General features: G+C 42.5%; 1 protein-coding gene across 1 annotated transcript in view; it reads right to left on the reverse strand.

Moving 5' to 3' along the window:
* The window catches only part of SLC36A4 (solute carrier family 36 member 4), a gene marked incomplete at both ends in the record, with an annotated part of 84,898 nt that extends 74,098 nt beyond the window's left edge, over positions 1-10,800 (reverse strand). Inside the window, 4 exons of the mRNA XM_082278481.1 lie at positions 437-525; positions 1,525-1,615; positions 2,346-2,469; positions 10,773-10,800. Coding sequence (XP_082134607.1) covers positions 437-525; positions 1,525-1,615; positions 2,346-2,469; positions 10,773-10,800 — 332 coding nt within the window. The remainder of the gene's footprint in view (positions 1-436; positions 526-1,524; positions 1,616-2,345; positions 2,470-10,772) is intronic.
* Positions 10,801-11,143: the final 343 nt, after the last annotated feature.

Consider the following 11,143-nt stretch of genomic DNA (forward strand, 5'->3'; position numbering starts at 1 on the left):
CGACAGCCGAGAAGGCTGGCACTGGGGTTGGGATTGTTTGCTGGTACTGCCATGGTTGTTGTTGTTTGTTTGACTGATTATACACATATAGATATATAATAGTAAAGAACTGTTATTCCTATTTCCCACATCTTTGCCTAAAAGCCCCTTGATTTCAAAATTATAATAACTTGGAGGGAAGGGGGTTGCATCTGCCATTCCAAGGGAGGCTTCTGCCTTCCTTAGCAGACACCTGTCTTTCAAACCAAGACAGTTGCACAAAGCATGGCTATCATTACTAGGTGCACGCTAAGAATTTGAGTAGAAGATTCTAAACTGACAGAAGAAACTGCTGTAGCATCAGAATATTTTGTAGATTGAAAATCACAGACAGAAAAGAGAAATGAAAAAAAATAATACTCCAACTCAGCAACTGAATGAGTAGCTCCACATTTACCTCTGACATAGACAGTGGCTGCAACGTACCAAGATGTGCATACAGTGAACAGATATAACTCCTATGAACACAAGGCTGATTGGTCCAACCTGGTACGGAAAAAAAAAGGGACAACACAGGAGATACAGAAAATTTAATGAAAATATGCTGGAGAAAAATTTTTACACGAAAAAAGCTTCACATTGTAGCAAATAAAGTAATAACTAAAAACTTTTCCCCCTCAGTGGGGTGTTGCTGCTGATGTTTCATGGCATCCATTAGTTTCAGTTCACAACTTAAGAGAAGGCTGTTCAGGGGTGATCAAGCCACAAGTACCAAATGGGTACTTCACTCCTCTAACTGCTTCAGCTGCCAAAGAAGTTTGTCAAGAGAGAAGACTGCATAGACTACACAATTCAGTGGTTTGAACTACTTTGAAGTGGAAATGACACTAAAAGTTACAAGTTATAGATAATTACCAAATTGTATCACTTGTTTCAGAGCCGGAGTTTGACCAGAAGTTTTCACAGAAGGAACTTGCCTTACACACATTAACTTTCACTCTCAAACTAACAACCTGTGCTATGGAGTTACAGGATTATTTCGTCGTAAGATGAAATTTCATTTGATTAAATTTACCCTGCCCTAGGAAATGCATTGTTTGTTACCAATTGTTCGTTACCATAAACAACCTGAGCTATACCCTGTTTCTGCAGAAACACTTGACTGATTTAACAAGCTGATGCTTCATCCTAAAACATACAATCTGCCTCTAGAGAAGTCTGGACAAAGATAAGACAAACCCATAGAAACAATTCCCATGAGACATCACAGGAGTCTCAGTAAATAAAATCTTTCTTTCTTTCTCACAAAGTTTTTGTTTGGACCAGAAAAACACTTTGGCTAAGCAAAAATGCAATTCATGCAAGAGTAATTTTCTTTAAAACAACAAAAATCTTAATCTTCAGTACTGATTTCAACAAATTAAAGAGAAGAAACAACTCTACTAAGATGGGAGTGACAAACAATAAGTATTGAGATTTTAGTTTTTCAGGACCTATCTGTAAATCATTCTAGATGATTTTTCTAGTCTATAAAAAAAGAATTACCACAATGCCAGCGTTTTTTATCGCAAGCGGAAGACCAAGAAGCCCAGTTCCGATGTTTCCCTTGAGGAGGTGAGTCAGTGTTTGTATAAACCTGAGGATAAAATGTCACATTAGAAGTACACATAGATGAGGCAGATGGCAAAAACAAAACCACACCCTCTGTCTATAATAAAGTAATAAATTTCAAGTTTCAACTTAACAACTTACAGTGGTCCAGCTAGTTTAAAGAAAGTGCAGCACATGCAAATAGTGTTTTTATTCATCTGTACATGTGAGCATCCCCAAACAGAACACACACGTCTGATCTTCAGGTCTTTATTCCAGCTTATGAAATATTAATTTCTCAGAAATTTCATAGTTCTCCTGCCTCAGAGTCAAAATTACCAAGTTTTATCAATGTCATTTTAAAACCAGTAACATTCGAAACAATCATCAGCTGCAAATCACAATGCTGTCAGCCAAAGCTTTATCCAAAGAAAGAAAACCCAAAACTTTTACAAGCTTTTATAATGAAACTTTCGAAACAGGTTATCTCCATAGTCTTCTCAAAATCTTCTTTAAACAGCACTTGGATGTTGAGTATCCCAATTCCTTTACAAATGGGAACCTTGGAATATTTTATAGCCAGTATATTGTTTGCATCAAAAGAACAGAGAACCTACTCAAAATGAGCTGCTTTTTGGGAGAACTATGCAAAGTCCTTATTTATAACCACAAAACTCTTCTGCAGGTGCAAGAAAACCCCTTCAGAGTTCAGTAAACTGCTCACAAGAAACAAGTCAGAGGCAAGAAATTTGAATAAGCGGATACTTAACACATACGTAATGCTTTCTTCATTATCAAGCTGGTAATGCGTCTTAACCGGCAGGAAAGTATTTTCATGCTCTTCATCAGAGATGCCATCTGAGTCTTCTTCATCAATTAAAGGCTTCATTACTTCCATGCCTGTACAACAGAGTTAACACTACATTAGCATTAGAAACAAGCTTTTACAGTTCAGAAGCAAAACATGATTCAAACTTCCCAGGCCATGAGGTTTAAACATGTTCCTAACTATAAAGATGATTTAAGCAGATACATGGAGCACAAGCTTGCACAGGATATCCTCTCTCTTTAAAGTGGAACATCATCTCATTATTATTATGGCCAAACACGACAGTTTTTCATTAAGAAAAACAACTTTCTATCATGAAAATGTCGCTGGTTTAAATCATTTTGCAAGCTAATGCAACATAAAGCAAAACAGAAAAGTCATTCATCATTACAAAAGGATGAGATTCATCTTAACCACTGGTAGCGACTGCAGAATTAAACACTCAGTCTGCACTCAGCAGTGGTGAGCAAGGGCACATCCCCATCCTAAAACAGATCGGTAAGACAGATCTCACAGAAAATATGTCCACTCATTGAAGAAAGAACCAAAACACAGGAATCAGGCTGCATGCTTTGAAAGCTGCAATTTCATGAACCTTTTTAAACTGGCATAAAACTCCAGCTAAATAACAGCACCAAGTAACAGCAAGCAGTCAGTAGTGAACAAAATTGCCTTTCAGGCAAAACTAACAGCTTATGCCACTTTAATGTTGAGGAAATTATAACCATTTTAAATTACTACAGTTAAGCAAAGCAAATCCTGCCAAGAGCAAAAAGATTATTTACCCTACACTTGCCTACCACAGTATCCATTCATAAAATATGTTGAATAAGTCCCAATTTCCGTAACTTTCTCCAAAAAAAAAAAGAGAAATCCCTATGTTGTTAACATTTTGTATTAAAAAAACCCCATACAAACAAAAAAACCACACCACATTTACATTTACATTACAAAGCAGCCATTTCGTGTCAAGGTTTTGGTAGTGATGGGGCTATAGGAGCAGCTTCTGTGAGAAGCTGCTGGAAGCTTCCGCCATGTCAACAGAGCCAATGTCAGCTGGTTTCATGATGATTCGCTGGACAAGTCCAAGCCCATCAGTGATGGTGGCAGCACCTCTGCAATAACATAGTTAAGAAGGGAAAAAAAACCTGCAGAGCAGCTACAGCTGGAGAGTGGACTGAGAATATGTGACAGGAACAGCCCCACAGACCCCAAGGTCAGTGCAGAAGGAGGGACAGGAGGTGCTCCAGGTGCTGGATCTGAGATCCCCTGCAGCCCCTGGTGCAGCCCATGGTGAGGCAGCTGTGCCCCTGCAGCCCATGGAGATGCAGGATGGAGCAGAGATCCAGCTGCAGCCCCTGGAGGGACCCACACCAGAGCAGGGGGATGCCCAAAGGAGGCTGTAACCTCGGGGGAAGCCCACGATGGAGCAGACTCCTGGCAGAGGACCTGTGGCCCCACGGAGAGAAAAGCCTAAGCTTGGAGCAGGTTTGCTGGCAGGTTTGTGACCCAGTAGGGGACACACACAGTTTCTGGAAGACTGTCTCACATGGGAAGGACCCACACTGGAACATGGGAAGAGTGTGAGGAGTTCTCCCCCCGAAGAGAAAGAAGGAGAAGAAACAACATGTGATGAACTAACCGCAGCCCCCATTCCCCATCTCCCTGCACCACTGGAGGGGAGGAAGTACAGAAATTATGAGTGAAGTTGATCACCTGGAAAGAAGGGAGAGATGATTTTTTAGATTTATTCTTATTTCTCATTACCCTGCTCTGATTTGACTAGTAAGAAATTCAATTAATTTACCCAAGTCAAGTCTGTTTTGCCCATGACTGTAAGCGGTGAGTGATCTCTCCCTGTCCTTATCTCAACCCACAAGCATTTTGTTATATTTTCTCCAGTAGCTTTTGTGGACACCCAGAATCCAGCCAGGGTCAACCCACCACAGCCATTAAACAAATCATTAAGGTTTTTATGAAACCTTGGAGATGTCTAACCCACCAGCAGGGCACTGAGGCCAATGCTAAACAACAGAAACTTCTAAAGAAAACTGTAGAACATGTGTAAAAATCCTACAAAGCAGAAGGCAGCTTATCCAAGTCATTAAAATTAAATCATATGGCTCAAACTCTCCTGAAAACACGAAGAGGTCATCAAAGTTTCATGTCGGAAAAGCTGAAAGCCAGCAATAAAAGCACTTGACAGAAGCAAAGATGCCCAGTCAAGAGCAAAAACCAGAGGTCAGAGGCTCAACCAGCAAGTACACTGTAAAGAAAATTCATACTCAATGATAGTCTAATTACACAAGTCAGGATGGACTCCATCACATTTCTCTACCTGGAATACAGTCTGTGAATTGATCAAAAGAAGGAGCAGCAAAGTTCCTTCCCTCTGCTCCCACAGCACTGTGCTGACTAGTTCTTGAGGATGCCACAACCATCCTCCCCCTCAGCTCTGAGTCCCTGCGGGGCTCATTTGATGCTCACAAAGACCTGCATACTCTAGTTCTGGAACCGACATTTATCTCCTCAGGGATCAGAGGGAGTAGGAAGTTTCACCTAGTGAGCAATTGATTAGGCTGATTTTCATTCTTTAACGTATTGATTCTAAAGTCACAATCTGAAGGAACAAGCCGAACTACAAGCATGCAAGTCTGTGATCACATAAGTTTCAACAACATATTAAAAAAAAAAAATTTCCAGATTTGTCTCCATCACATTTTGTAGGATGCTCTTCGTAATGCTAAACAATAATGACAACATGCAGCAAGCAAGGTTCTTATTTAGCAGTAGCAAGGGACTAGCATGACCCTTAGGACCAACAGCTTTGGTGGATATCACCTACTGCCCAGTCAAGGGAGAAAAGTAAAATTTTCTTCTTCCATTGCAACCTGAAACATTTGACATATACACACATTTATACTGTTTACCATGCAGCCAGATGACACACAGAAGACTCTGAACATTTTAGACATCCCATTTTACTTTCTCTCCCAACTTCCTGACCCAGCTTCTGATCCAAAGGTAGTCCTTTAAGAATAGATTTAGACATACTCAAGCATGCCCCTCATCTTTTAAGTAATAAAAATTTTCCTAACACAAGCTATTTTTCTTCTGAAAAGTCATCTTCCCATTCTTAAAGCCATATAGTCATCTAAAGGTTATTGTTATCACTGTCCCACTGTCCCATTCACCCATTTTCTCAGAAATTGCTTAAATTAGACCCAAGAATATCCATTTCCAATATGTACACTAAGGCTGGGAGTTCACTGTTCCTATTCTAATGTAAGAATGCATTTGAGAATAAATTCCATTAGAAGTTATAAAACACAGGTAACAGCAATGAGCACCAGCTCATGTTGCCATAACTATACAGGTTCCTCTGAAATATTGCATTACATAAAACATTCCAACAATGCTATCTGGTCTCTATTCCAGCCATAAAAATGCTATTGAATTGTCTCTTTTCCTCATCCTTCCTTCCTCATCCCATGACTGGTTAACTGTTTTGGCCTAAATATGTGAGCCCACTAACAGTAATGGTACTGAGACATTAACAGGAGGTTTGGATCATAAGACTTTCTAAGCATGGGTTTTCATTTGATAATACATCCCTACTGCTGGAATAATGTGGCTGTGTCCAACGGCACAGTCCCTACCTGCATTGACACCCGTGTTTGTGTAACATCCAAATTTAATGGGTCCAAACTTGTAGTCTAGAGCAAAGGAAAAAAGCTTGAGCTTTGCATACTTGGACCTAGCTTGAAATTAATTATTCTGGAACGTCTGCAGTCACCACCAGAAAACTGGCACCAAATACCCATATTTCCTATGATTCCTTCCTACAAAGGTCCAATATGTGCAATTTAAATACAATCTCAAACTGCAGCACAAGAAAAGCATATGCATGTCATACCTGAATCAGAGATTGATTCAGAGTCTGGATGCTCTCACAAAGCACATGGTGCAGAGCACACCTCAGCCAACATTAGATCCGTGCTCCACCAAACTGTCCTGGCTGCATCCAAACACACTATGAATAATCCATCCCAGTGCTCAGACACAGAGCTCACTGAAAATTTTGCATTATCATTATTCAGCACAACTAAAAATAAGGAAACTCACCTCTGCACACCCTTTTGTTTTCACTTAGACAAAGCACCAGTCAATTTTCAGCCCTGTCCTTCCACCACCCAATATGAATTTCTTTCCTCCTTGTTCCACCACAAAAATCTTTTCAGATCAAATGCTGTTTTCTAATTGTCTTTAACAGTTAATTAAACTGATGTTGTTTCTGCTTTCTTCTGTAAACATCCATGAAAGCAGGGTGCCGAAAAGCTCTGCGAGTACTGCTACTATCAACCAAGGCAACACAAAGTTCATTTCAACTTCCCCCAGCATTATCACTCCAATGTTGAAACTAATTCCTTAAGCCACTGGAGAGATAAATCACTGATTCATTACAGCTACACATCACACTATAATCATGCATAAATGTCAACACTGTATCCTCAAAGACCCGAATTTTAACCACTAATCAGCCCCCAGTTACACAGTGAGACTAAATCCATAGTGCTAAAATTGTTATGACTAGTATTTCCAGTTTTGTATCTTCACATGTACTTTTCTATCCCCTAGAATTTGCCAGCATCTTGCCAACACTTATGGACATACTGCCAAAGAAACTTTTGAACTTTTACTAAATTTACTTAATTCTAAAGCTTTTAGAGCATGCTGAAGAAATCCGCTGGTTCAAAAGTTCTGCAAAGAAATTAATTTTCACTGAGAACTTTAGTTAATTTTTCTATATTGCTCAAGCAATTAACACTTCCAAATTTAACTGAACTACTCAGCACCACCACGGACAAAACTGATCTCCATCATTTTCATTTTATGGAAGAAATAGTGACAAAAGAATGAAGCAGTTTGCCAGGTGGGCATAGCAACTTAAAGGAGATATTAAAAATAAAAGCCAAGTACAATCTTCTATTGCTCCTTTGGAGAAGGTCATGCCCCTGACAAACTCATGTCTAAAACCCCTTTTCTAAATCCATTTTAACAATACGATCCGGTTTTTGTTTGCTTGGGGGTTTTTTCCCTTCAGGTTTTTGAAGTCAGTGTCAGCAAGCAGAATGAATTGGATTTGACATGCAAGCATATGAAGATTTGGGGGACAGGATACAGCACACCATTGTTTGCATCAGCTGGTTTTACTCATTTATGGGAGAAGGAACACACAGGTCTTGTCGGAGCAACACATCACACGCACATTAAGTGCTCAGCAAAAAGCAATAGGCAAAGGAGGCCTTGTACATACTTCACTGCTCAGTCAGCTTCTAGACAAGAACACGCCCACAGGGCCAGAAACACTGCCCAAGATTCACAGTTCAGTAAAATGTGTTTATTAAATAGTGTGACCCAGTGCCTCTGTAATTGGGATAAAGATTCAATTTAGCAAGCAGCTGTTTTGACTGCTGCAAAAAAGAGAAAATCAGCACCACATTATCTTTACATTAGCCTAAAATGCGGCTTTATGCTAATATTTTCCCACAGGCTATAGAAAGTCATATTCGTGATCCAGAGGGCATATCCAGAGCTTCTGCCACCAACTAGGGCTGGCTGCTCTTATGGGACAAAGTTAGTGACTGAGTCTATGAACAGCAGACACATTCAAGGAGTCTACTGCAGTGTTAACACAGAAGCAACACTTATATCTGGCAGCAACCACATCTGTGACAGCAGGAGAGGCTTGGTGTTCCCAGCAACTGCATTCAGTTCACAGATGATCAGTGTATTGCCTCTGTGCTGTGGAGAAGCTTTTCAATCCAGCATTCAGAACCCGGGCTCTCAAGATAAATGTAATTACAAAGAAAACATTGTCACTAATTATTTTCAAAGTAATGCTCAGTTACTCCCTCAACCACAGAAGGAAATACCTGTTTAGGTATTTAGGTTCTTTAGCCTACAAATAACCTTGCCAGCACTTCTCCAGAAGACAGCTAACTGTACAGTAGTGCTTTGTCCACAACGCACGCATGACTGCCACGTTACTCAGTCACATGCTTCCACCACCTCCAAAGACATTACAGAGAAAGACAAAGTGACTATGAATGGTACTGCTAGAGGCATGCTGATCCAGATGGATAAACCTTTGTAGATTTTCCTAGCTCAAGGGAGAAATAACAGATAACCCCATTAAATCATACACAAGCCAGCTCCCTTTTTATTTTCCATTACAGCTACTCCTATTGAATATAAGAGATACAAAAACAAACAAACAAACCCCTCAAAATGAAAAAATTGAAAAGGAAAATCAAATCTGGTTTAAAAATTCCTATTAAATACTAATAATTACATTTTCCAAAATACTAAAAGTGAGAATTAGCTTGTGTTTGTTTGTCAAGAACTCCAAGCTATGCTCCGTGCAGTTATTTCAATCCCGTTTTTATTTCTCTCTGGAAAATAAATCTCAGGTCATTTATTTCTCTCCATTACAGACTGTAACTTAATAAAGTAGATTTATTCAGCTTTGTGGTAGAATTTATTAATCTTGAGAACAGTTATTTCTAATCAAATGTTGAAAGTCAATAATGCCCCTCAATAAGCAGGAGGAACTGTTTGCTTTTGCGTTGTAACTGTTGGATCCAGAAGGCTCATAAAATGGGACACTTGAGTTATTAAACCAAAGTGCACACAGGTCTGCATAGCTATTGCACACTTTTAGAGGAGCAATTTTACCCCAACCCACAATGGATCATTTATATGGACAGACACTAGTCTTAAATAATCCACTATCCTGCCTAGACCAAACCACACATTTCTACAATTAACATGCTCTCAAGTGACAACGCATTGGCAAGACTTCAATTTTATTAAGTATTCAATAGCACTGAACCATGCAAAACACTTCGGAATTATTATCAGGCGCAAAACTGCATTTTTAAACAGTTAATCCCATAGAAAATCCCATTTCTATAGGTTCTGGCAGGAAAACTGTCAGATCTGTGAACTTCACGGGAAAAAAAAAAAGTGCTAAAATTTCTTTCAGCCTCCTTTCCTCCAAAGTGACAATCTCTCAATGCAAGATGGATCAGCCTTGGGGACAATAAAATTTGAAGCATGTCTTTCCAAGTCCTATCATTACCACTAGACAGGACAAAATCTGCAGATTATAGTGGAACTGTAATCCTCAGATTTCCACCAAGGGGAACAAGGATGACTGGAGGACTGGAGCATCTCTCTTACGAAGGAAGGCTGAGGGAGCTGGGCCTGTTCAGCCTCAACACCAGACAGCTGAGAAGGGACCTTATTAACATGTCTAAATATTTAAAGAAGGGTGCCAAGAAGATGGAGCCAGGCTCTGCTTAGTGGTGCCAACCACTAGGACACGAGGCAACAGGAAGAAACTGATGCACTGAAGTTCAACGTGTACACGAGGAAGAGCCTCTTTATGGTGTGGGTGACCGAGCACTGGAACAGATTGCCCAGAGAGGTTGTGGAGTCTCTCTCACTGGTGATACTCAAGAACCATCTGGACACAATCCTGCGCCATGTGCTCTAGGATGACCCTGCTTGAGCAGGGAGGTTGGACCACATGACCCCACTGTGGTCCCTCCCAACCTGGCCCATCCTGTGATTCTGTGAACACAGCTTTGAGATGAGATTTTCCATGTGCCCAGCCCAGCCCCAACTGTACTCTATAACTAAACCAGCTACGTGCTAACTCGTCCACCCATGGGCAGAAAAACTAAGAGATGAAACCTCTGTGCCCTCCACCACTTAGATTTAAAGATGGGAAGACTAATACACAGTAAATGCAATAACTACAATATAGCTAATATGTAAGCACACATACGCCCTAGAAAACCCCAACCCAGTCTTCCACGGCAGATAAAACCGTCACCTAACGATGCAAAGAGAACGTATTTCCATAAACTTCTATGGAGGCCGTGACTTCACCAAGAAACCGAGCGCCAGCCAGGTACGACTGCCGCCCCCGGGGAGCGGCCCCTGCCGCCCTGCAGAGCCCCCGGCTGCGCTGCCCTCACGCCGCCCGGCCCCGGTGCCGCCGATCCGGCACCGGAACCTCAGCCCTCGCCGCCGCCTCCGCGGCCCCGGCGCGGCGGAGACACCGCAGCACAGCGCCCACCCCCGCCGCAGGTGGGATGGTTCATCCCACCCGCCTCGGTGCACTGAGCGCCGCAGCGCATCCCCGGTGGGCCGAACCATCTCTCCTGAAGCAGAGGGGGGATGGGGGCTGGCCGGCCGGTCCCGGCGCTCACGACCCCTCCTCTCCGCCCCGCGGCCAGCCGCCATCCCGCCGCCCCTCGGGCGCTCCCGCCGCCGCCGGGCTGCACGGCTCGGGTCGCCTCACCCAGCTCCTCCCTGCCCGCGCCGGCCATCGCCCCGCCGGGCTCCTCCTGCCCTTCCGCCGATGTGGAACCGGCCGGCGCGGCGCATGCGCCCCGCGGGAGCGAACCATAGAGGGCGGGGGGCAGGCGGGCCCTGCGCGGGCTGAGGGGGGCGGTGCTGGTTCTCGGTGCGTGTCCTCCGCCTTCTCCAGCGCCTTGCCCCGGCAGCGGCCCCGCGGCAGCGCCTGCTCGTAGAATCGTAGAGTATCTCAACTTGGAAGGGACTCATAAGGATCTTCAATGCCCTGGTCCATGTAGGAACGCCTGAAACTAAATCCTGTGACTAAGAGCACTGCCCAGACACTCCTTGAACCATGACATCATTATCACCCTT

The sequence above is a fragment of the Coloeus monedula genome (genome assembly GCF_965178545.1).
Source record: "Coloeus monedula genome assembly, chromosome: 3".
Taxonomy (NCBI): Eukaryota; Metazoa; Chordata; class Aves; order Passeriformes; family Corvidae; genus Coloeus; species Coloeus monedula.